This window comes from Heterodontus francisci, chromosome 30 (assembly GCF_036365525.1).
Source record: "Heterodontus francisci isolate sHetFra1 chromosome 30, sHetFra1.hap1, whole genome shotgun sequence".
NCBI classification, from domain to species: domain Eukaryota; kingdom Metazoa; phylum Chordata; class Chondrichthyes; order Heterodontiformes; family Heterodontidae; genus Heterodontus; species Heterodontus francisci.
Genome location: NC_090400.1, coordinates 57,982,122 through 58,006,361, shown reverse-complemented (window position 1 = coordinate 58,006,361; position 24,240 = coordinate 57,982,122). Strand labels below are relative to the sequence as shown.

The 24,240-nt window shown below is 45.3% G+C and overlaps 1 protein-coding gene across 10 annotated transcripts in view; it reads left to right on the top strand.

The window, feature by feature from the left end:
* bcas3 (BCAS3 microtubule associated cell migration factor) overlaps positions 1-24,240 on the top strand; it is a 999,028-nt gene that overhangs the window by 75,599 nt on the left and 899,189 nt on the right. For all 10 annotated transcript variants that reach the window (XR_010968797.1, XM_068010741.1, XM_068010743.1 and 7 more), the window contains one exon: positions 19,248-19,329. Coding sequence is in view for 9 of the 10 variants with exons in the window: in XM_068010741.1 (XP_067866842.1) it covers positions 19,248-19,329 (82 nt within the window). In the remaining variant the exon portion in view is untranslated. The remainder of the gene's footprint in view (positions 1-19,247; positions 19,330-24,240) is intronic.

The following is a 24,240-nucleotide window of genomic DNA, read 5'->3' as shown; positions in this document are numbered from 1 at the left end:
TTTTCTGTCTCTTCCCACTCCTGCTTTTCTCTATTTTCATGCAGTGCCTGTCCACTGCCCCCTGCTCCCTACCCCCTACGAGTGTCTTATTACAAATCAAGTTTACCAAGGAAAGAAACAATGTTGCTTTCTGCCTTTGTTTTATTCATTCTCTGGATGTGGGCATCACTGACAAAGTTGGCATGATATTGCCCATCCTAGTTGCCTTGAGAAGGTGATGGTGGGCCTTCTTGGTTGTGATTTTGATACAACTTACAGGGCTTGCTAGGCCACTTCAGAAAGCAGTTAATAGCCATGTTGGTGTGGGACTGGAGTCACATACAGGCCAGACCAGGTAAGGATGGCAGGTTTCCTTCCCTAAAGGGCATTAGTGAACCAGTTGGGCTTTTACAACACCCCAGCAGTTTCATGATCTTATTGGTATGTTAATCATGTCATTATGCTGTCAACATATTGAAATGATCAGGGAAAAGGATTGAGAGAATGGGAAGATAACCACACAGGTTAGGACCAAAATTACCATTCATGAATCTTGTTTTTGTTTATTTTTCAACAAAACAACTTCCTGGAGAAGGAAGTTTATGTTGTAGTTTCCTTAACTTAGTATTTACTTGACCTGGCAACTCCTGATGCTTGTGCCATTACCAAAATGGAAAATCTATGTTTCTCAGCAGTGACATTTCTCAACATTCCCTACAAAGTATTTACAGGAACAGACCATTGGGCCCAACATGCCCATTATCTTTTAAAAAAAAAATCTATTTATAAAACTGGACTGCTTACATGCTTGGAGGCTGGCTCTAATTCTGTCTGACAAAATAGAGTATTACATTCCCTAGAGTAGTGATCATAGAAAGTTTACGGCACAGAAAGAGGCCACTTGGCCAATCGTGTCTGCGCCAGCTGAGAAACGAGCTACCCAGTCTAATCCCACCTTCCAGCATTTGGTCTGTAGCCCTGCAGGTTACAGCACTTGAGGTGCATATCCAGACACCTTTTAAATAAGTTGAGGGTTTCTGCCTCGACTGCCCTTTCAGGCAGATAGTTCCAAACCCCCACCTCTCTCTGGGTGAAAAACTTTTCCTCATCTCCCTTCTAATCTTTCTGCTAATCATTTTAAATCTATGCCTCCTAGTTGTTGACCTCTCTAAATAAATAGGCCCTCCATATCCACTTTATCCAGGCCCCTCAAAATTTTGTACATTTTAATCAGATATCCCCTCAGCCTTCTCTGTTCCAAGGAGAACAACCCCAGCCTATCCAATCTATCCTCATAGCTGCAATTTTTCCAGTCCCAGCAACATCCTTGTAAATCCCCCCTGTATCCTCTTTAGTACATCTATGTGATGTATGATAGCATTTTAAAAATAAGTAATCTTCAAATTTTTTAGAGGGAAAAACTTACTTGACCTTTGTCCTCACCAATCTACCTGTTGCAGATGCTCTGTCCATGACAGTATTGGTGGGAGTGACCACTGCACTGTCCTTATGGACAAAGTGCAGTCTTCACACTGAGGATACCTTCCATCGTGTCGTGTGATACTACCACTGTGCTAATTGGAATAGATTCAGAACAGATCTAGCAGCTCAAAACTGGGTATTGCATGAGGTACTGTGAGCCATCATCACCAGCAGAATTGTACTCAACCACAATCTGTAACCTCATGGCCCGGCATATCCAAACTGGCCCCTGTTGATGCGGGAAACTGGAGGCTAACTAGAAAATCTCAGTTGGCCTCCTTTAATTGGCCTTGATTAGACTCTGAATGAGCCTGATTGGCTACCCGCTGCATGGTGGCAGGTAGCCCTGCCAGCCCCGATCCTGCATCCTCAAAAATGGACGGCCACTGGTACAGTGTCGGGAAACCAACATGTCGGCTGGCATCAGTGATTTTGGGCCCCAACCGCCTCCATTTCCTGTCCCAGTGGGGCCCAAAAATCCTGCCCTTCGTCACGGTTTTGTTTGTGCCTTTTTAAATACTAAAGTTTCCTCCCCCTCTTCACATAGAGCTGCGAAACCTTTATCAAACTAAACCTAATGGGGCCTCGGTTTAAAACCATATGTGAAAGAAGGCATGTCCAACAATGCTACATAGAAATGTCTGCCAAGATTATGCGCTCAAGTTCTAGAGCGAAACTTGAATGCAAGGCCTTTGTTGATTTTGAGGAGATGGTGTTGGAGTGCACTGTTCATTCTAGTTTCACTTCTCCACAGGTCACAATATATATTTACATTTTTTCCCACTTACCAATACAGTCAATCATAGACTCTACTTTTATCCCAGAATATAACACACCAACCAGGTTTCTTTAATAAACAACAAAATTATCAGTTTATTATAAAACAAGTCTTAACCAGTAATGAAGTAAAGCATAAACACACAGCGAAATATAAAAGTTCCTTTTTAACCTTAGCCCCTCATACCAACACAGATACACCGGTTAACTGGAAAAATAAAGGGATTTTTGTTGTTCGAGCTCTATTACAGACAAAAAACACGGGCTGAATGCTCGCTCATTCTTGAAGAAACAGCAGATGAGATATAAAAGCAAAATACTGCAGATGCTGGAAATCTGAAATAAAAACAAGAAATGCTGGAAATACTCAGCAGGTCTGACAGCATCAGTGGGGAGAGAAGCAGAATTAACATTTCAGGTCAGTGACCCTTCTTCAGAACTCTGAGATGAGATATGTTGTGTTCCAAAACAGGCATACAGTCTGGCCTCTGAGTACACATAGACGGGTCACTTGGATCTTTTAAAACAGTCCTTTTCAGGTGGCATTGAGAATTAATTTAGCAGGCTTTTCTTCAAAGACAGGAGACGAGATGAGTTGACACAGTGTCTCGGTATTTTAGAGAGGTGCTGTAAAGCTGAGCTTGGTTGTGGTCTTCTCTCCTTCCTTGGGAATTCTCTTCTCTCCTTGGAAGTTCACTTCCTTTTATACAGTTCAACCCCAACTCAAAACAATTCAAAAGTGAAACCGACCTCCGTCAATCTTGACCTGTCACTACTTTGTAAACAACTTCTTCAGGTGTCCAAAGTTCTCTGTTGTTTATTGAACTGGAAGTCAGATGGTTTCCTGGAAAGGCTAGCTGTTGTTGCTGGAAATCAAGTGGTTTTCCAGAAAGGCTTGTTTTCCTCACAAGACCTCTCAGTGCCTCTTTGAAAAACAGTCCCTGAAAATGTTTTTTAAAAGTCAAGTGGCCTTTACTTGACCCCCTTTGAAAACCCCCAAGTTTAACATGTCTTCAATCTTTCAAAAATGAATCCTCAAAAAATATATTTAACGAAACACAGAGGCACTTTCATAACAATAGTGCTACTAACTGAGCCAAGCTGGCAATAAGTGAAATTCTTATATTCCTCTCCATTCCACCCCACAACCCCTCAATGTGGGTAGGGATGAAAACAAATCAGCTTAGCATAGTAGGAAGAAAATGGGTGAATTTGATGATGTCGATTCATACAAAGCTGGCTTCCTACACACTATTTTAGTACAGAAAACCGCTTCCCCTATTTGTGCCCAAGAATCGGAATAAATTGCAAGTTATGACATCAGCAATTTTGCTTAGTGGGTCACAAAATAAAAATGAACTACAAAATGAATGTCTCATCAATAACCGGTGTTTTGGGTGGGAGGGGAGGGAGAGAAAACAGCTGTAGTTTAATCTCCAAATGTGCTGTATGAAGTGCATGGTTGATTAATAACATGCACCTTTTTGCATTCATTATTAACTTAAAAACCATTTAGTTGGAAACATTTCTTCATTAACAATTTCAGAGCAGTGAAGTGAAATCCTGTTGCCTGGAGAGAGCTGATTTCCTTTTCTGGAGTTTGCAATTCACCATCATTATAAATAATATATGCTCGAAAGACCAGGGAGGTCAACTTTGTAGTTGCTAACTGTAGCAGAAACACAGTCCGTCTTGCCAAGCTATTCTGCGACCCAACAATTCCAGAATTGACAACACAGCTCCTGCACATGAATCTGCATTAAGACTGGGCATTTTCTTCACCCAATATAGTAAGCTATCTGATGGTGCTCAGGTGATACTGATTATTTAAGGCAGACAATAAAAATCACCGATTTGCAAAACTATTAGAACAGGGAGGGAACAAAAAGCCAAAGATATCAAGACAAAGAAAAGAAATAAAAGAGATTTAATAGAATGTTACCAGGGACGAGGGACTTCAGTTACGGGAAGAGACCAGAGAAGCTGGAGTTGTTCTCCTTAGAGCAGAGACTAAGGGAAGATTTACTGGAGGTGCTCAAAATCATGAAGAGTTTAGATAGAGTAACTAAGGAGAAATTATTTCCAGTGACAGAAGGGTCAGTAATCAAAGGACACAGATTTAAGGTAATTGGCAAAAGAACCAAAGGCGAGCGGAGGAGACTTATTTTTAACACAGCAAGTAATGATCTGGAAGGTACTGCCTGTAAGGGTGTGGAAGAAGATTGTTGCAAAAGGGAATTTGATAAAGACCTGAAGGGAAAAACATGCAGGGCTATGGGGAAAAGGCAGTGAAGTGGAACTATTTGTATAGCAGTTTTAAAGAGCTGACGCAGGTATGATGGGCTGAATGGCCTCCTTCTGTGCTGTAGGATTCTATGATTCACTGCTTTTGCAGGGTGCATTTGCAGAAGTGCTTGAAAAACTGGCCAGAGGCAAACAGTTAAAAGAATGATGGCTCCAAGTGCTATCCACAAGAGGTAATTTGTTAATTTACCATAACCATCAGTCGAAGGCAAAAGCCAAAAAAAAACAAAAATCAGACTACCGGAAACTTGTTGAACACTCCAGGCTGTGCCTTTGCAACCAATGCTCACACGGGGTCACATATGTCCATAACCTCAGGCCATCATAACCAAGTTCAAATTTGCACTGATGCTGGCAATTTGGGAAAGCAAATCTTAGAACCAAATGAAACATAAAACATCAGGATTGAAGTAGATACCAAATTAAAAATGTATCCCAGCAAAACTTATTTCATACTGAATCAAGAATTAATTTGCAATAAACATCTAAACTCTTGAACCAAATGAATCTTAGACTTGTACTACACATGGCACTACACTCTATAAGCTGCTAGGGTGAAAGGAAGAGGAAGAGGGTTGGGAGGAGGCTTGTGTGAGCGTGAACACCAGCATGGACCAGTTGGACTGAATGGCCTGTTTCTGTTCTGTATATTCCATGGGAATCTATGTAATTCTATGGTTCTGATAAAAATCGAGAATTCAAGCTGAGTGAACTAACAATATAAATATACAAAACTCCAGTTATACAACAGGTCACGTGGACAAATCAATTAGGAGAATTTGAACTCGTGATACAAAAGTTCTTGTGTTGTAAAAAAAATTAAAGCCTGTACTATTTTCCCCATCACAAGTTATCAGAATGCTAATCTAGAATGCTAAGCCAGAAGTACTGCACAAAGAACAGCTAGGCGTTGCGCAAACGACTACTGGCAACACCTATGCAGCCATATTCAGCTGGCCTCAGACACCGGAAACATCAGAGGAATGTATGATGGCATGAAGAGAGCTCTTGGGCCAACCATCAAAAAGATCACCCCCCTCAAATCTAAATCGGGGGACATAATCACTGACCAACGCAAACAGATGGACCGCTGGGTTGAGCACTACCTAGAACTGTACTCCAGGGAGAATGCTGTCACTGAGACTGCCCTCAATGCAGCCCAGCCTCTACCAGTCATGGATGAGCTGGACATACAGCCAACCAAATCGGAACTCAGTGATGCCATTGATTCCCTAGCCAGCGGAAAAGCCCCTGGGAAGGACAGCATTACCCCTGAAATAATCAAGAGTGCCAAGCCTGCTATACTCTCAGCACTACATGAACTGCTATGCCTGTGCTGGGACGAGGGAGCAGTACCCCAGGACATGCGTGATGCCAACATCATCACCCTCTATAAAAACAAAGGTGACCGCGGTGACTGCAACAACTACCGTGGAATCTCCCTGCTCAGCATAGTGGGGAAAGTCTTTGCTCGAGTCGCTCTGAACAGGCTCCAGAAGCTGGCCGAGCGCGTCTACCCTGAGGCACAGTGTGGCTTTCGTGCAGAGAGATCGACTATTGACATGCTGTTCTCCCTTCGTCAGATACAGGAGAAATGCCGTGAACAACAGATGCCCCTCTACATTGCTTTCATTGATCTCACCAAAGCCTTTGACCTCGTCAGCAGACGTGGTCTCTTCAGATTACTAGAAAAGATCGGATGTCCACCAAAGCTACTAAGTATCATCACCTCATTCCATGACAATATGAAAGGCACAATTCAACATGGTGGCTCCTCATCAGAGCCCTTTCCTATCCTGAGTGGTGTGAAACAGGGCTGTGTTCTCGCACCCACACTTTTTGGGATTTTCTTCTCCCTGCTGCTTTCACATGCATTCAAATCCTCTGAAGAAGGAATTTTCCTCCACACAAGATCAGGGGGCAGGTTGTTCAACCTTGCCCGTCTAAGAGCGAAGTCCAAAGTACGGAAAGTCCTCATCAGAGAACTCCTCTTTGCTGACGATGCTGCTTTAACATCTCACACTGAAGAATGCCTGCAGAGTCTCATCGACAGGTTTGCGTCTGCCTGCAATGAATTTGGCCTAACCATCAGCCTCAAGAAAACGAACATCATGGGGCAGGATGTCAGAAATGCTCCATCCATCAATATTGGCGACCACGCTCTGGAAGTGGTTCAAGAGTTCACCTACCTAGGCTCAACTATCACCAGTAACCTGTCTCTAGATGCAGAAATCAACAAGCGCATGGGTAAGGCTTCCACTGCTATGTTCAGACTGGCCAAGAGAGTGTGGGAAAATGGCGCACTGACACGGAACACAAAAGTCCGAGTGTATCAGGCCTGTGTCCTCAGTACCTTGCTCTACGGCAGCGAGGCCTGGACAACGTATGCCAGCCAAGAGCGACGTCTCAATTCATTCCATCTTCGCTGCCTTCGGAGAATACTTGGCATCAGGTGGCAGGACTATATCTCCAACACAGAAGTCCTTGAAGCGGCCAACATCCCCAGCTTATACACACTACTGAGTCAGCGGCGCTTGAGATGGCTTGGCCATGTGAGCCGCATGGAAGATGGCAGGATCCCCAAAGACACATTGTACAGCGAGCTCGCCACTGGTATCAGACCCACCGGCCGTCCATGTCTCCGTTATAAAGACGTCTGCAAACGCGACATGAAATCGTGTGACATTGATCACAAGTCGTGGGAGTCAGTTGCCAGCATTCGCCAGAGCTGGCGGGCAGCCATAAAGACAGGGCTAAATTGTGGCGAGTCGAAGAGACTTAGTAGTTGGCAGGAAAAAAGACAGAGGCGCAAGGGGAGAGCCAACTGTGCAACAGCCCCAACAAACAAATTTCTCTGCAGCACCTGTGGAAGAGCCTGTCACTCCAGAATTGGCCTTTATAGCCACTCCAGGCGCTGCTTCACAAACCACTGACCACCTCCAGGCGCGTATCCATTGTCTCTCGAGATAAGGAGGCCCAAAAGAAAGAAGAATCTATCTAGAGGGTACAGCAGCAGTTTTCTGTATAAGTTCTTTTCAAAATCATAGATGTCAAAAGATGAGTATCATCAAGAAAGACAAAATAAAACCGTTGCAATGATGATAGCTTAAATCGATTTCCAAGGTTGTAGCGTTTGCACAGGACTACCAACCACAGAGGACTTGTCCTTCATGTGCCACCCTACAATTCTAAAGTGTAGAAAAATCCTTCAGTTCACAAATGCTGCTCAGTAACCAGCCGGAATAACAAAGACCTATTTATGTTCTGAGCAAAGAAATCTCCTCTCTGTGCTGCACAAAAATGAGATTCACATGTTTTACTATATAAATTATATAATAAGCAGAGTGAAAATATCTATGCAATTGGGCTCAAGCTAAAGCCCTCTATTTATGTGAATTAAGGCACTGAGCTCTTGTTACAGTGCAGCTTTAATCAAATTTCAACATTATTTGCCAGCTGTTCCCCACCTCAATATTTTTTCCATTGCACTGGGGGTCACCAAAAATACACAAAACCCACAACTATGAAGGAAAGATGAAAGAAAATGGGTTACGAGAACCATGGCAAAGCCATTTCACCTGAATGTATATTACATATTGATGGCTTGTTTCTAGAAAACAACTGCAGAAAGGACTGGTCTGGATTGGTCATATGTAGCAGCAGCAGCAACAACAGCATTCATATAGCACCGTTAACACAACAACATTCCAAGGCACTTTACAGAGGCATGGTCAGTAGAAAATGGGTATGGAGCTAAAGAAGCAGATATCAGGAGGGCTGACCGAATGCGTGGTTGAAAAAGTGCGTTTTCGAGGAGGATCAGAAAATAGGGAGGTGGGGAGGGGGCGCAGAGGAGTGTAGGTAGGGAATTCCAGAGTTTAGAGACTGGGCATTTGAAGGCATGGCTGTCAATGGTGTGGCAACAGGAGAAGGAGTTGCACAAGAAGCTAGATTCAGATGAGCTGAGTGTTGAAGAATGAAGCCAAGTTTCGGATGATCTGAAGTTGATGGAAGGTACAGAATGCGAGACCAGCCAGGAGGGCATTGGAATAATCAGTTTTGAGATGCAAAGGCATGGATGAGGGCTTCAGGAGCAGGTGGACTGAGGTAGGACTAGAAGCAAGTAATAATAATCCAACAGACCAACCACATCTTCAACCAGATTCTCGGCTTTGTTTGTGTCCCGACTGAAGTAGATAGTTCCTAAGAATTCTTTCTGCGACCAACATAGAGAAACAGTTATGGAGAGTCTAGAACTCGAGGTCATAGCCTCAGAATATGGGGTCAGCCATTTAGGATTGAGATGTGGAGAAATTTCTTCACTCAGAGATTTGTGAATCTTTGGAATTCTCTATCCCAGAGAACTGTAGGATTCTTGGTATTTGAGGATATTCAAGACAGATCAATAGATTTTTGAACACTAAGGAAATCAAGGGATTTGGGGACAGGGTAGGCGAGTGGAGTTAAAAGATCAGCCATGATCTTATTCAATGGCAGAGCAGACTAGTGGAACCATATGGGGTATTCCTGCTCCTATTTATTATGCACTGGCATCACCCAAGGATCTATCCTTGGCCCTGTCCTATTTCTCATCTACATGCTGCCCCTCGGTGACATCATCCAAAAGAACAGCATTAGTTTACTCACATACCTTGACCATACCCAGCTCTTCCTCACCACCACCTCTTTCAACTGATCCACTGTTGCTAAATTATCAGATGGTTATCTGACATCCAGTACCAAATGAGAAGAAATTTCCTCCAATTAAATCGTGGGAAGACTAAAGCCATCATTTGCGGTCTCCGCTCCAAACTTTGTTCCCTAGCTACTGACTCCATCCCTCTCCTTGGCAACAGTCTGTTCACAAGCTTGATGTCACATTTGACCCCAAGATGAGCTTCGAACTCATATTTGTGCTATCACTAAGACCGCCTATTTTCACCGCATAACATCACCCGACTTTGCTCCTGTCTCAGATTATCTACTGCTGAAACCCTCATTGATGCCTTTGTTACCTCTAGATGTTACTATTCTAATGCATTCCTGGATGATCTCCTACATTTAACGCTCCATAAACCTGAGGTCATCCAAAACTCTGCTGCCTGTGTCTTAACTCGCACCAAGTCCCATTCACCTATCCCCCTGTTCTCACTGACTCATGTTGGCTCCTGATCAAGCAAGGTCTTTATTTTGAAATTCTCACCCTTGTTTTCAAATCCCTCCATGACCTCACCCCTCCCGATCTCTGTACTCTCCTCCAGCCCTACACCCCTCCCGATCTCTGTACTCTCCTCCAGCCCTACACCCCTCCCGATCTCTGTAATCTCCTCCAGCCCTATACCCCTCCCGATCTCTGTAATCTCCTCCAGCCCTACACCCCTCCCGATCTCTGTAATCTCCTCCAGCCCTACATCCCCCCGATCTCTGTAATCTCCTCCAGCCCTACACCCCTCCCAATCTCTGTAATCTCCTCCAGCCCTACACCCCTCCCGATCTCTGTAATCTCCTCCAGTCCTACATCCCCCCCGATCTCTGTAATCTCCTCCAGCCATACACCCCTCCCGATCTCTGTAATCTCCTCCAGCCCTACATCCCCCCCGATCTCTGTAATCTCCTCCAGCCTTACACCCCTCCTGATCTCTGTAATCTCCTCCAACCCTCCACCCCTCCCGATCTCTGTAATCCCCTCCAGCCCTACACCCCTCCCGATCTCTGTAATCTCCTCCAGCCCTACATCCCCCCGATCTCTGTAATCTCCTCCAGCCCTACACCCCTCCCGATCTCTGTAATCTCCTCCAGCCCTACATCCTCCCCGATCTCTGTAATCTCCTCCAGCCCTACATCCCCCCCGATCTCTGTAATCTCCTCCAGCCCTACACCCCTCCCGATCTCTGTAATCTCCTCCAGCCCTACATCCTCCCCGATCTCTGTAATCTCCTCCAGCCCTACACCCCTCCCGATCTCTGTAATCTCCTCCAGCCCTACACCCCTCCCGATCTCTGTAATCTCCTCCAGCCCTACACCCCTCCCGATCTCTGTAATCTCCTCCAGCCCTACACCCCTCCCGATCTCTGTAATCTCCTCCAGCCATACACCCCTCCCGATCTCTGTAATCTCCTCCAGCCCTACACACCTCCCGATCTCTGTAATCTCCTCCAGTCCTGCATCCCCCCCTGATCTCTGTAATCTCCTCCAGCCATACACCCCTCCCGATCTCTGTAATCTCCTCCAGCCATACACCCCTCCCGATCTCTGTAATCTCCTCCAGCCCTACACATCTCTGAGATATTTGCGCTCCTCTAATTCTGGCCTCTTCAACATCCCCAATTTTAATTGCTCCACCATTCATGGCCGCGCCTTCAGTTGCCTGGACCCCAAGCTCTAGAAATCCTTTCCTAAACCTCTACCTCGCTTTCCTCCCTCAAGACACTCCTTCAAGCCTATATTTTTGACCAAGCTTTTGGTCACTTACCCTAATATCGCCTTGTCTGGCTCGATGTCATACTTTGTTTTATAATGCTCCTGTGAAGCGCCTTGGGATGTTTTACTACATTAAAGGCATTATATAAATATAAGTTATAGTGGTGTTCTTATATTAAAGAGGTGGAAGTGTATAGGCTTTGTAATGTTTAGGATATGGTATTGAAAATCCAGCTCTCGATGAATCGGGGGGGTTATGCAGTCATTGGCAGGATATGGTGTTTGTGGCAGGGGTCTTAAAAAATGGTTTTGGTCTTCCCAAATTTTAATTTAAAATGAGATTCATCCAAGACTGAATGTTAGACAAGAAGTCAAACAGAACAGAAACAGTGGAAGGGTTTAGAGAGGTAAGGGATAGGTAGAGAGTTTGGTGTCATCAGCGTATATATCTGGCAGGGTTTTCCAGCCGCAGGGTGGTGGGGAGGCCATTTCAAGATGGTTCCCTGACACAGTCCCTCCACCAGGGAAGTTTCCCAGTGGCGGGACTGGTCATGATCATCCACCCGTGGGGCGGAGAGCCAATTTAAATTATTAAAGACACTATTAAGGGCAGTTTTACAACATAGGGAGGCCGCCAGCTTCAGGGAGGCAGCCTGCTTCCGGCCGTCTGAGGGGTCATTGGAGCTGGAGGCTGATTTAAATTTTTTTTTAAACTTATCTTCCCAAGGATGCTTCCATGTTGAGATGCCCTTCCTCAGCAGAGCCCACCTCTGCCAGCGGGCTGCTGAGGTTTCAAAGTTGCTGCCGCTCTGATTGGGCTGGCAGCATCTACATCTCGCCCATTGTCCTTACTTAATTGCAAGACGAGCCTGGAGGCAGCCAATTAGGAGGCCGCCTCTGGTAAAATTGCTGAGCCAGTCCCACTAGCAGCAAGTTTTTTTTACTCTTTCATGGGATGGGAACATTGTTAGCAAAGCCACCATCTGCTCCCCATCCCTAATTGCCCTTGATAAGTTGGTGTTGAGCCGCCTTCTTGAACCGCTACAGTCCATGTGGCGTAGGTACACTCACGGTGCTTTTAGGGAGTTCCAGGACCTTGACTCAGCGACAGTGAAGGAGCAGCGATAGTCAGGATGGCGCGTCGCTTAGAGGGGAACTTGCAGGTAATGCTGTTCCCATGTGTCTACTGCCCTTGTCTTTTTAGGTAGTAGAGGTCGTGGGTTTAGAAGCTGCTGTCAAAGGAGACTTGGCGAGTTGTTGCAATGCATCTTGTAGATGGTACACACTGCTGCCACTGTGCACTGGTGGTGAAGGGATGAATGTTTCAAAGAACAAAGAACAGTACAGCACAGGAACAGGCCATTTGGCCCTCCAAGCCTGTGCCGATCTTGATGCCTGTCTAAACTAAAACCTTCTGCACTTCCGGGGACCGTATCCCTCTGTTCCCATCCTATTCATGTATTTGTCAAGATGCCTCTTAAACGTCGCTATCATACCAGCTTCCACCACCTCCCCCGGCAGCAAGTTCCAGGCACTCAGCACCCTCTGTGTAAAGAACTTGCCTCGCACATCCCCTCTAAACGTTGCCCCTCGCACCTGCCTGCGTGAGTGCGAGAATAACCACATGTCATCCTCTAGAACAGGGTTGTCCAACCTTTTTGCATGGGTGGAGGGACTACAATTTTTGTCTTACATTGGAGGCTGGTGAGACAATTTTGGAAAGATAAAGGCATTAAATATTTATCTTACTATTAATCAAAACAACAACAAATGTGCATTTTTGTGAAGAAGCTTTAATAAGATGAATTTATTGACTCACTTTTTCGTCACTAGGTTGGACACTGATTTAGTGAGATAGCTTTGTAGTGATGCGGAGTATTCCCAGATAGATGTCCATCTGTCAGGAGTGACCTTGATCACTCTCTCTCCCTCTCCCTCTCTCTTTGTCTCTGTGTCTCAGTCTGTCGTCTCTCCCTGTGTTCCACCCTCTGTTGTTCACCTTCTCTCTGTCATCCTTTCTCTGCGTCCCCTCTTTCGGTCTGTGTCCCCCCCTTTCTGTCTGCGTTCACCCCCTTCCTGTCTGCGTTCCCCCCTTTCTGTCTGTGTGTCCCCCCCCTTTCTGTCTGTGTCCCCCCCCTTTCTGTCTGTGTCCCCCCCCCTTTCTGTCTGTGTCCCCCCCCTTTCTGTCTGTGTCCCCTCCCTTTCTGTCTGTGTCCCCTCCCTTTCTGTCTGTGCCCCCCCCTTTCTGTCTGTGTCCCCCCCCCTTTCTGTCTGTGTCCCCCCCTTTTCTGTCTGTTTTTCCCCGCTTTCTGTCTGTGTCCCCCGCTTCTGTCTGCGTCCCCCTTTCTGTCTGCGTCCCCCCCTTTCTGTCTGCGTCCCCCCTTTCTCCCTGCGTCCCCCCTTCCTCTCTGCGTCCCCCCCTTTCTCTCTGCGTCCCCCGCTCTTCCTCTCTGCGTCCCCCCTTCCTCTCTTTGTCCCCCTTCTTTCTTTCTCTGTCCGTCCCTCGTCCCCCCCCGTTCCCCTCGTCCCCCCCCGTTCCCCTCGTCCCCCCCCGTTCCCCTCGTCCCCCCCCGTTCCCCTCGTCCCCCCCCGTTCCCCTCGTCCCCCCCGTTCCCCTCGTCCCCCCCGTTCCCCTCGTCCCCCTCGTTCCCCTCGTCCCCCCCATTCCCCTCGTCTCCCCCCCGTTCTCGTCATCCCCCCATCCCCCCCTCTTCGTCCCCCCCGTCCCCCCCTCTTCGTCCCCACCTCTCAGACCCTCTCTCTGTCCCCCCTTCTCTGTCCTCCCTCTCTCCCTCTCTCCTCCCCTCTCTCTCTATCCCCCCCTCTCTCTCTCTCTCCCTCCCCTTTCTCTCTCTCTGTCTGTCTCTGTCCCCCCACTTTCTCTCTGTCCCCCACCTCTCTCTCTGTCTCTCTCTTTGTGCCCCCCTCCCCCCTTTCTCTCTCTCACAGTTGCAGGGAGCGGGAGCGCTCAGTACAGCTGCTTTGTGGTTGGTCAGATTTTTAAAAAAACATTGCACTCAGGTTCCGGCGGCCTTTTTAAGAAAAAAGTCAGAACCTGCCGGGAACCCTGTATCTGTCCGAAACTGCTGTTCCTGATGTTAGCACCTGGCAGCTGCGATTTTTAAAAAAAAGCCTGTCTGAAAGAAGAAGACAATGGAAAATTTCTCATCTCTGAAATACATCTGCGGGCCGAATGGAAACATTTGGCGGGCCGGATCCTGGATGTACGTTGGACAACCCAAATCTAGAGGGGCTCCCTGCCCCCAACAGTGGGCTGACTGCAAGAACCATTTTTAAATTAAAGTTTTAAAAATGTTGGTGAGAGGGTCCTCCATGTTGACGTGCCCTTTCTGTTACTTACCTGCCATCACAGCCTGCTGCTCCTCTCAAGCTGGAAGGCCTCTGAATAGCCCTCCAGCTTTGAGAGCCCATCTACTGCCCTTAATTGGACAGGGAAGCTGTCTCCATGCCACTTAAGGAGGTGCCTCTGTGAAAATCCCAAGAGTGACCATTCGCACCTCTTTCCCCCACTCCAGGGGCAGGTTTGGGACCCAGAAACAGTCCCAGCTTCTGCCCCCACCCCAGCCATAGGATTCTAAACTTGGGCAAGGCAGACTTCAATGCGATGCAACAGAGACTGTGCACAGTCTGGGCAAATATGTTAATGGGTAAAATGACAGAAGATCAGCAGGAAATATTGAAAGAAGAATTTAATGTCATACAGAACCAGTTTATACCCCTAAGGGTATAAAAAGCCATGGACAACTAAGGAAGTAAGAGATAACCTAAAACTAAAAGATAAAGCATGCAAAAATCAAAAAGATCCTGGCAAATGGGAGAAATACAAAGAACAACAAAAGGTGCCTAAACAGGTTGTAAGAGCTACAAAAAGGGAATATAAAGGAAAATTGTAAGGGATATCAAAATCAACACAATTTTATTGCAATTATTTTAGGAGTAAGGTGGTGATCAGGAGAAATATGGGCCCCTTGAAAACTGATAGTGGTGATATTGTCAATGAAACTAAGGAAATGATGGGCATGTTGAATAATTACTTTGTGTCAGTATTTTTAGTAGAGGAAGAGGTCAGCATGCCAGACATCCCAAGGAAATGAATATTAAATCAGGGATGTTGACTCATCAAAATTAACATAAGGAAAATAACAGTAATTAAGAAAATATTGGCATTAAAGAGTGACATATCCGCAGGAGCTGATGGTTTCTTTTTCAGGGTTTTAAAGTAAGTCGGTGAGAACGTTACAGATGCCCTAACTTTAGCCTTCCAATGTTCTCTTGATTCGGGAACCGTTCCTTTTGATTGGAAAATTGCGCATGTTATTCCACTATTGAAGAATGATATGAGAGGGAAACAGGGAAATGTTAGGTTGTCCACTTTGGGCCTAAAAGGATAGAACAGAGTACTTTCTAAATGGTGGAAAGCTAGAAACAGTGAAAGTCCAGGTACACAGATCATTAAAATGTCATGAACAGGTAAAGAAAATAATTCAAAAAGCTAGTGGAATGATGGCCTTTATATCTTGAGGACTAGAATACATGGGGGTAGAAAGTCACGCTCCATCCCCCACACATACAAAGCCCTGGTTATACCACGCCTGTAGGATTGTGAGCAGTCTGAGCATCATACTGGCATGGTTGAATGGCCTCCTTCTGTTGCCATAAGTGACTCTATGACCTTAGGAAGGATATATTGGTCATGGAGGAAGTGCAGCATAGATTTACCAGAATGATACCTGGACTCCAAGGGCTAAATTACAAGGAGAGATTACACAAGCTAGAATTGTATTCCCTAGAATTTAGAGGGTTAGTGGGTAACTTGATTGAAGTTTTCAAGATATTAAGGGTAACAGATAGGGTATATAGAGAGAAACGATTCTCGTTGGTTGGGGAATCCAGGAGTAAGGGGAAAAGTCTAAAAATTTGAGCCAGACCTTTCAGGAGTGAAATTAGGAAACATTTCACACAAAGGGTTGTAGGAGTTTGGAACTTTCTTCAACGAGCGGCAATTAATGGTAAATCAATTTTAAATTTGAGATTAATAGATTTTTGTTAACCAAAGGTGTTAAGGGATATGGGCAAAGGAGTTATGCAGTTACATCACAGATCAGCCATGATCTCACTGAATGGCGGAACAGGCTCCAGGGGATAAGTGGCCTATTGTTGTTCCATTGCTGTCTTTGCCAATATTCCTTCCTGTTTGTGGGATCCTGCTGTGAGCAACTTGACTGCCATATTTCTTTACGTAACAATGGACTGCATGACTTGGTATTGCTCTGGGCATTGCATTTATTAACTCAGCCATAGGGTCAACTGATCACAATTCAAGAAGCAGTTATTGTGAGCCAAACAAATGTGGCAACCGCATGCATTTTCAAATGAGGGCTGAGAAATTAATTAAAATGGTGATAGGATTATTGAGTTTTGGATTTATAGTTTTGTTGGACAAACTCAGTTATTATTGTCTTTTTCTTTGTTCCATTGAAAAAAAAATTGCTTTGTTTGTAAAAGATTATTTTTACAGGATGTATTTTCTAGTCTCAGTGGAAATGATTGCAGCAAAACAGCACATTTTTTAACTGGCGCTTTCTTAAGTACTTAAGATCACAAAAGAAACTGCTTGAAATGATTGCGAAGCGGCTTTGTGTTCCAGTCTGGTTTTTGATGTTTCTTCAATCCGCCTACATATATAAGTGGGATGGGATACATGTTTTAAATCTGTTTGTGTTGCTAAATCTAGTGATATAGCTTAGATTTTTTTCTGGTTTTGATCATGCCTTTCCCATGCTAGATGCCATTTCAACAATAATAACAACTTGCATTTATTTTGCACCTTTAACATAGTAAAACATCCCAAGGTGCTTCACAGGTTACCGAATAAAATTTGACACCATGATACATAAGGAGATACTAGGCTAAGTGACCGAAAGCTTGGTCTAAGAGGCAGACTTTAAGAAGCGTCTTAAAAGAGGAGAGAGATTTAGAGAGGCAGAGAAGTTTAAGGAGGGGATTCCAGAGCTTAGGACCTTGAGAGCAGTAGGCACAGCCACCAGTTATAGAGCGATTAAATTTGGGGATGTGCAAGAGGCCAGTATTGGAGGAGCGTAGAGATCTCAAAGGGTTGTAGGACTGGAGGAGGTTACAGAGATGGGGAGGGGGTGAGGCCATGGAGGAATCCCAACTTGATGTGTAGTGAAGTATCTTTCTCCAAGGTCTCTGTGCTACTCTCTAACATGCCAGAGGAGTGAAACCTAGGGTGGGAGTGACATTGATTTTTATTTCTTTTCCACTGGCAGTTATTCTTTTAACAGTGTTCTAAACACAGAATAAAAGCCACTTTCAGTGCTAAATGTTTGTTGTGCTGCTTTGCACTTGCTGCAGAGAAAGATGGTGTTCAATTAAGATTATTGTGGTGGATGAGAATTGTTATAGGGTAAAAAAAAAGTGATTTATGTTTTGTTTTTAAATGACTTCCCTTGCTGGCTCACTGTGTAAAGGGCACTCCCAGTGTGGTACTGATCCATACATATCCAGGTTTGTTTTCTGGTTTGTGCTTAGTTAGCTGAACTTAACCAGTGCAACAGTAAGGGCACTACAATTGGCCATGGTACTGTGGACGAGGGAAATCCATCATTTTGTTGAATCACCGACAAATGCCCAGATTCCTCAGGTGCTAGGCTAAAGATATTAAGAAAAGACCGCACTATCAGAGAAAATATTTGTATTTATATAACACCTATCATATCTGTTGCAAGCACCTCAAAACACTTCACACCTCATACATCACTTTGAACTGCAGCCATGATCTTATTGAATGGTGGAGCAGATTCGAAAGGCTGTGGGGCCTATTCCTGCTCCTAACTCGTATGTTCAGATGACTGTTGTTACGTGGATGAACTGCCTTTTTTGCACACTGTAGGACTCTACAAACAGCCATAAGATCAATGACAAGCTAATCTATTTTTGGTGGTGTTGGTCGAGGGATGGATGTTCGCCAGGACACCAGAAGAACTCTGCTGCTCTTCAAAATGGATCATAGGATTCAAATCTTGTCTGAACATTTCAACTGAAGAATAGCACTTCCAACGGTGCAGCACTCCTTCTGTATTACATTGAAGTGTTAGCCTAAATTATGTGTTTGAGATCATTTGAGTGAGACTTCAGTACACAGCCACCTGACTCGGAGGCAAGAGTGTTAACAAATGAGCCAAGCTGAAAGAGGCTGATGGTTCAGTCATAAAGTTCCTGCTCTCTGTAGTTTTTTTCACCCCAAACACTTTACTTTGCTATCTGTTCCCTTGCTTACAAAAGCATCCTTTAAAACTGGCTTAGGAAGGGTGTTTAAAGCTTGTTCAAAGAGGTGTTGTCAGGCTCCTGCTGTAATAAGGTGCTTCATGATTGGAAGAGTTGTAAGTGGAACTGAGGACTTTGGAATTGAGCAACAACAGTTTACAAAGGGAGGGGGAAATACTCAAAAGGCCAGATTCCGAGGAATGGAGGGGTGAGACCATGTAGGGATTTAAATGCAAGGATTGAGAATAGTAAATTTGAGGCATTGGAGGACCAGGAACCAATGCAGGTTATTGGGAACAGGGGTCATGGATGATACTGGCTTGGTGTAGGCTAGGAGACAGGAAGCAGGGTTTGGATCAGCTGAAGTTTATGGCCGATGTGAGGTTGGTCAGGAGAGCATTGGAATAGTCGAGTTTGGAGGTACAGAAGCATAGATGAGGGTTTCAGTAGCAGAAGGGCTGAGGTGATGTTAGTGAGGTAGAAGTAGGCAATCTTTGATGGAGAGATCAGGTGGGGGGGACATTGTTGCAGGATTGAGGAAGATAAAGTGATTGGGGGGGAATGAGCCATGAATGGGTTTAAACGAAAGGTGGCATGGGCGGGTAAAAGGAGGAGGAGAGATGAGAACATGTCGCAAGAAAAAGAGAAATAAAATAGTGGAATAAAAGCAAAATACTGCGGATGCTGGAAATCTGAAATAAAAACAAGAAATGCTGGAAATACTCAGCAGGTCTGGCAGCATCTGTGGAGAGAGAAGCAGAGGTAACGTTTCAGGTCAGTGACCCTTCTTCAGAACTGATTATTATTATTATAATAAAATAATGGTCTCTGGTCTGGAGCATCAACTGATATGCACAGTTTAAGTTGCAAAGTGTTGGGTGCTTGTGTTGATAAAAATATAAAACATTTATTATCTGAGAAGAATGTGTGAATGTTCTTTGGGAAGTTTTACTCTGTCATTATCCTTTTGTTTGCAGATGAGTGGTGAGGCCCAGGAGCTGTACTCTGTCCGTAATGGTCCCATCCGGACAGCCAGAGTCTTGCCTGCACCACAGACAGGTAGGCATTGAACACTGTTTCCAGTTCAATCCAACATAGCTTATTTGGAAGGAGTGTAAAAGGTCTCATTTCCAAATTCTTGTCAATTCGTTTAAGCAGAGCAAATTTCTTTGCAGAATGTACCCACCATTTATTGGACGCAGTGTATCACTACAGGCATGTTGACGAAGATCTCCTTAGTACTATTGTTGTAATTGAGATAGCAACAAGATTCAACTGTGAAAATCATATGCTTGCAGACCAAACTTTCAAATTTATGATGAGAACTTATTAGTATTATCACTGTGGGAAAAGTGCAGGGGAGTGGGTTTAACTGGGCAGGTCTCTCAAAGAGCTGGCAGAGGCACAATGGACTGAATGGCCTCATTCTGTGTTGTATGATTCTAACTAGCTCATCTCTGTCAATGGGCTGTAGAGGAATCATAGAAAGTTTAAGGCACTGAAAGAGGCCACTTGGCCCAACGTTCTGTGCCAGCCAAAAAACGATCCACCTATTCTAATTCCACCTTCCAGTATTTGGTTCGTAGCCCTGCAGCTTATGGCACTTGAGGTGCATATCTAGACTCCTTTTGAATGACTTGAGGGTCTCTGCCTCAACTACTGTTTCAGGCAGTGAGTTCCAGACCGTCACACCTAAACCAATATAGTTTTGTGTTGTCTAATAGACTTCATGTGAGAAGTATTTTGGACATCTGTGAGAAGGCAGATTTTTGGACAGATCCATTGAAAAGAAAGGAGTTTGTAGGACTTGAGTAGCCTGTCCCTGCCCCCAAAAATTCTTCTGCAAATCAGCACATGATTTAGTCAGGACTGGTCTCTTGCACTTTCTTGCAGCCAGATTCATATTAGCACTGGTTGAGGTCAAGAAGCAAGGCACCTGGTCTAATGAATGGGAACTTCAATGGAAGGCCAAATGTAAAAATTAAAAAAAAATTGAAAAGCTGGTTTTAAACTAAATAATGAAAATCATTTAAATTGCTTTCCCATTCAGATGAAAAGCAGAGAAGAAGAAAGGAATGCTTTTCTGTTAACCATTTGCAGCTTTGGCTAATTATATCTATTTGAAACTGGAACCTTTTGGTCAGTGTAAACCTAGACGTTACCTCTTTAATTTCTAATTTAATTTAATTTTTAATGACGGAAACTTGGCTCTTGCTGAAACTTCCCCAATTGGCTATATATTCCTGTACCTGTCCTGCTCAAACTGGCATGGTAGCAGTGTGGCCCTTATCACCAATTCTCACCTTGGTCTGTCCCCCTACTCCATTGTACCTTCTCCTTTAAGCACCTCACCTTGTTCCATCTCTCTCATCTCTTTGAAATCCTTATTCTCTACTGCCCGCCAAACCCACATCAAGATTTTTACTGAGATATCCTCATTGCTATCTCCTTCAGCCTCTGCACTGAGTGACTGCTAATCCTTGGTGATTTCAACCTTCTTGTTAATTCACCTTGTGCCCTCTCCTCTGAGCTCATGTCCATCCTTAACTTCTCCCTCCATGTAATCACGCCTAGCCATAGTCACCGTCACCCCTTCAAACTCTCACATAGCCTCTTTATTCCCAATGTCTCTGTACAGAAATGCCCATCTCTGAACACTTCCTTGTATCCCGCATCACTTACATGTCCCTTCCCGCTTTCAACCCCACTTTCTTCTGCATTGCCGAAGGAAAAATCCCATGGTACTTAGAATGGCACTTACAAACTCCTAACCAAGTAGCTTCAATTTGCCTCAGTTATTCTGCAGTTATGGATCTCCTCGATCACGCCCTCACCTCCACTGTTGATGCCCTTGTCCTCGGTAAAACCGTATCTCCCACCCTGGTTATCCTCCTTGGTATGGCCACCATCTTTGTTCCCAAAAGTCTGAGGGAGGCAGACTTCAATGTTTATAGAAGACAACTGGTTCAGGCATTCATTGTAAAATCTGGGTGGACCACATCATAAGAATATAAGAACAGGTGTAGGCTATTCAGCCCCTAGAGAGTGTTCCGCCATTCATATGATCATGATTGATCTGTATCTTAATTCCATCGATGCATCTTGGTTCCGTAACCCTTAACACCGCTTACCTAACAAAATTCTTATCAATCCCAGTTTTGAAATTTTCAACTGACTCCCCCAGCCTCAACTGTTTGGGATAGAGTTCCAGATTTCCACTGCCCTTTGTGTGAAGAAGTGCTTCTTGACAGCACCCTGAACGGCCTAGCCCTATTTTAAGGCTATGCTCCTTTGTTCTGGACTCTGCAACCATCAAGCACTATCGGGCCCTGCTCTCCTCTGCCAAAACTGCTCACTACAGGAGCATCCTAGAATGCAAAAATAAGCTTTGGCTTCTTTTCTCCACTACCAAATGTCTCCTTAAACACTTCTCTCCTACCCGCGCCCCCCCCCCCCCCCCCCCGATCTCACCTCAAATAATACGTATGAGGTGCTCGTGGACTTCTTTGTCATGAAGATTAAGACCATCTGTTCAGCTTCCTTTATTGCGTCACTCCCTTTCCCTTGCCAAGCGTCCCCCAAGGTTTTGTCCTGAGCTAGTCCTGAACTCTCATCATTCTCTAGTTTCCCTCCTTTCTCCTCTCATGCCCTCTCCAAGCTCTTTTTGCCCATGTGACGCACCTACTGCTCTCTCGACCCTATTCCTATGAAATTACTGGCTACCCAACTTCCTTTCCTGGCCTCCATACCAGCTGATATAGTAAACAGTTCCCTCCTCTCGGGTACAGTTCTTATCCCTTTCAGTTCTGATGTCATCACTCCCCTCCTCAAAAAACCCTACCTTTGCCCCTCAGTCCTTGCAAATGACCATCCCATCTCACAGCAGCAACTTGCATTTATATAGAACCTTTAACGTAGTAAGACATCACACGGCACTTTGCAGGAACGGTATCAAACAAAATTTGACACCAAGTCACATAAGGAGATATTAGGACAGATATCTCAAAGCTTGGTCAAAATGATAGATTTTAAGGAGCATCTTAAAGAAGGGGAGGGAGATAGTAAAGTGGAGTAGTTTTGGGGGGAATTTCCAGAGTTTAGGACCTTGGTAATAGAAAGCATGGCCACCAATAGTGGACCGATTAAAATCAGGGATGGACAAGAGGCTAGAATTGGAGGAGTGCGGAGATCTGAGGGTTGTAGGGCTGGAGGAGGTTACAGAGATTTTTTAAAAATTCTTTTCATGGGATGCATTTGTCGCTGGCAGACCAGCATTTGTTGCCCATCCCTAATTGCCCTTGAACTGAGTGGCTTGCTAGGCCATTTCAGAGGGGAGTTAAGAGTCAACCACATTGCTGTGGGTCTGGAATCACATGTAGGCCAGCTCAGGTAAGGATGGCAGATTTCCTTCCCTAAAGGGCATTAGTGAACCAGATGGGTTCTTACAACAATCGACAATGTTTTCATGGTCACCATTAGACTAGCTTTTATTTCCAGATTTATTAATTGAATTCAGATTTCACTATCTATTGTGGTGGGATTCAAACCCATGTCTCCAGAGCATTAGCCTGGGCCTCTGGATTACTAATCCAGTGACATTATCACTATGCCACTGCCTCCCGGATGAGGAGGGGTGACGCCATGGAGGGATTTGAAAAACAAGGATGTTAAAATGTTAATCTCTCTTTCCTCTCCAAAGTCTGTGAACATTCTGTCGGCTCCACACTTTGTGTCCATCTTTGCCGCAAATCGATGTTTGAATCTCTGCACTCAGGTTTCCACCCCACCAGTACTGAAAGGTTCCAAGTCAAAGTCACAACTGCTGTCCTGTGTGACTGTGGCACATTATCTCTCCTCTCAGCCTGTCTGCTGCCTTTGATATTGTTGACCGAACTATCTAACAACGCCTCTCCTCTGTTGTCCAGCTGAGTGGGACTGCCAATATCCTTCAATGACCTCTCTTCTGGCACCCTGCATTATTATCTCTGGCGTCACCCAAGGATCTATCCAGGGCCTGCTCCTACTTCTTATCCACATGCCGTTCCTCAGCAACATAATCCAAAGACATGTGGCTAGATTTTCATTATGGAGGTGGGAAACAGGAACTGGGTCTCATTTTGGATCTGAAACCTGCCTCCTCTGGGAAGCTGATTCAGATTGCAATTTTCAAGTGGGAAAGCCCTTAATTGGTATCGAGATGGCGTGATATTGAGTGTGGGGCTCATGTAGACTTCCACAGCAGCCATCACTGAGGCTTCCGGTTGTCCTGAGGGAGAACCCTGCCTTTCACAGCACCAGAGAGAAGTGAGATGTCATAGGCGAGCTGGAGGCCTGGCACTGGGGGCAGGGCAGACCCTGGCTTCATCAATGCCCACCTGGATCTTAAGCTAGAGGCTGTGAGGGAGAGGTGGGAGGTCCTCTTCCCGGAGGGTGGCAGGAGGAGGCCCCCTCGTCATGCAGCAGGGTACCTCTCTGTTCAGTGTTATCCTCCTAGGCCCCTTTTCCTCCTCCTCTGTTACCTCCTGCTCCTGCCCCGATGAGCTGTCCCCATCTAGGGCTTCACTGTCCTCAAGGTCCACACCTCTCTGGAGGGCCATGTTATGGAGAGCACAGCAGACCACCACAATGACCAAGAACCTAGCAGGATAGTCTTGGAGTGCCTTGATGGCTATATGGTGCAAGCGATGATGCCTTGTACCTGGGGGAATCCAGTGATGGAGGCTGAACCCAAAGCCCTCTGTGTCTGCACTGGCCTATCTGTGTCAAATTGAGTGTAGTCCCTGCCCTCCTGGAAAGGGTATCCGTAACCTGCCCGATGGCCTAATGAGATGCCACAACTAGGTCCACAACTGATCCCTGGAACGACCCGCTTGTACGGAAGCTCAAGGCGACACAGACCTTGACAGGTGTAGGTAGGGGACTGCCATGGAGGCTGTGAGGTCTCAGGTCATTGTGGATCAGAGAACACAG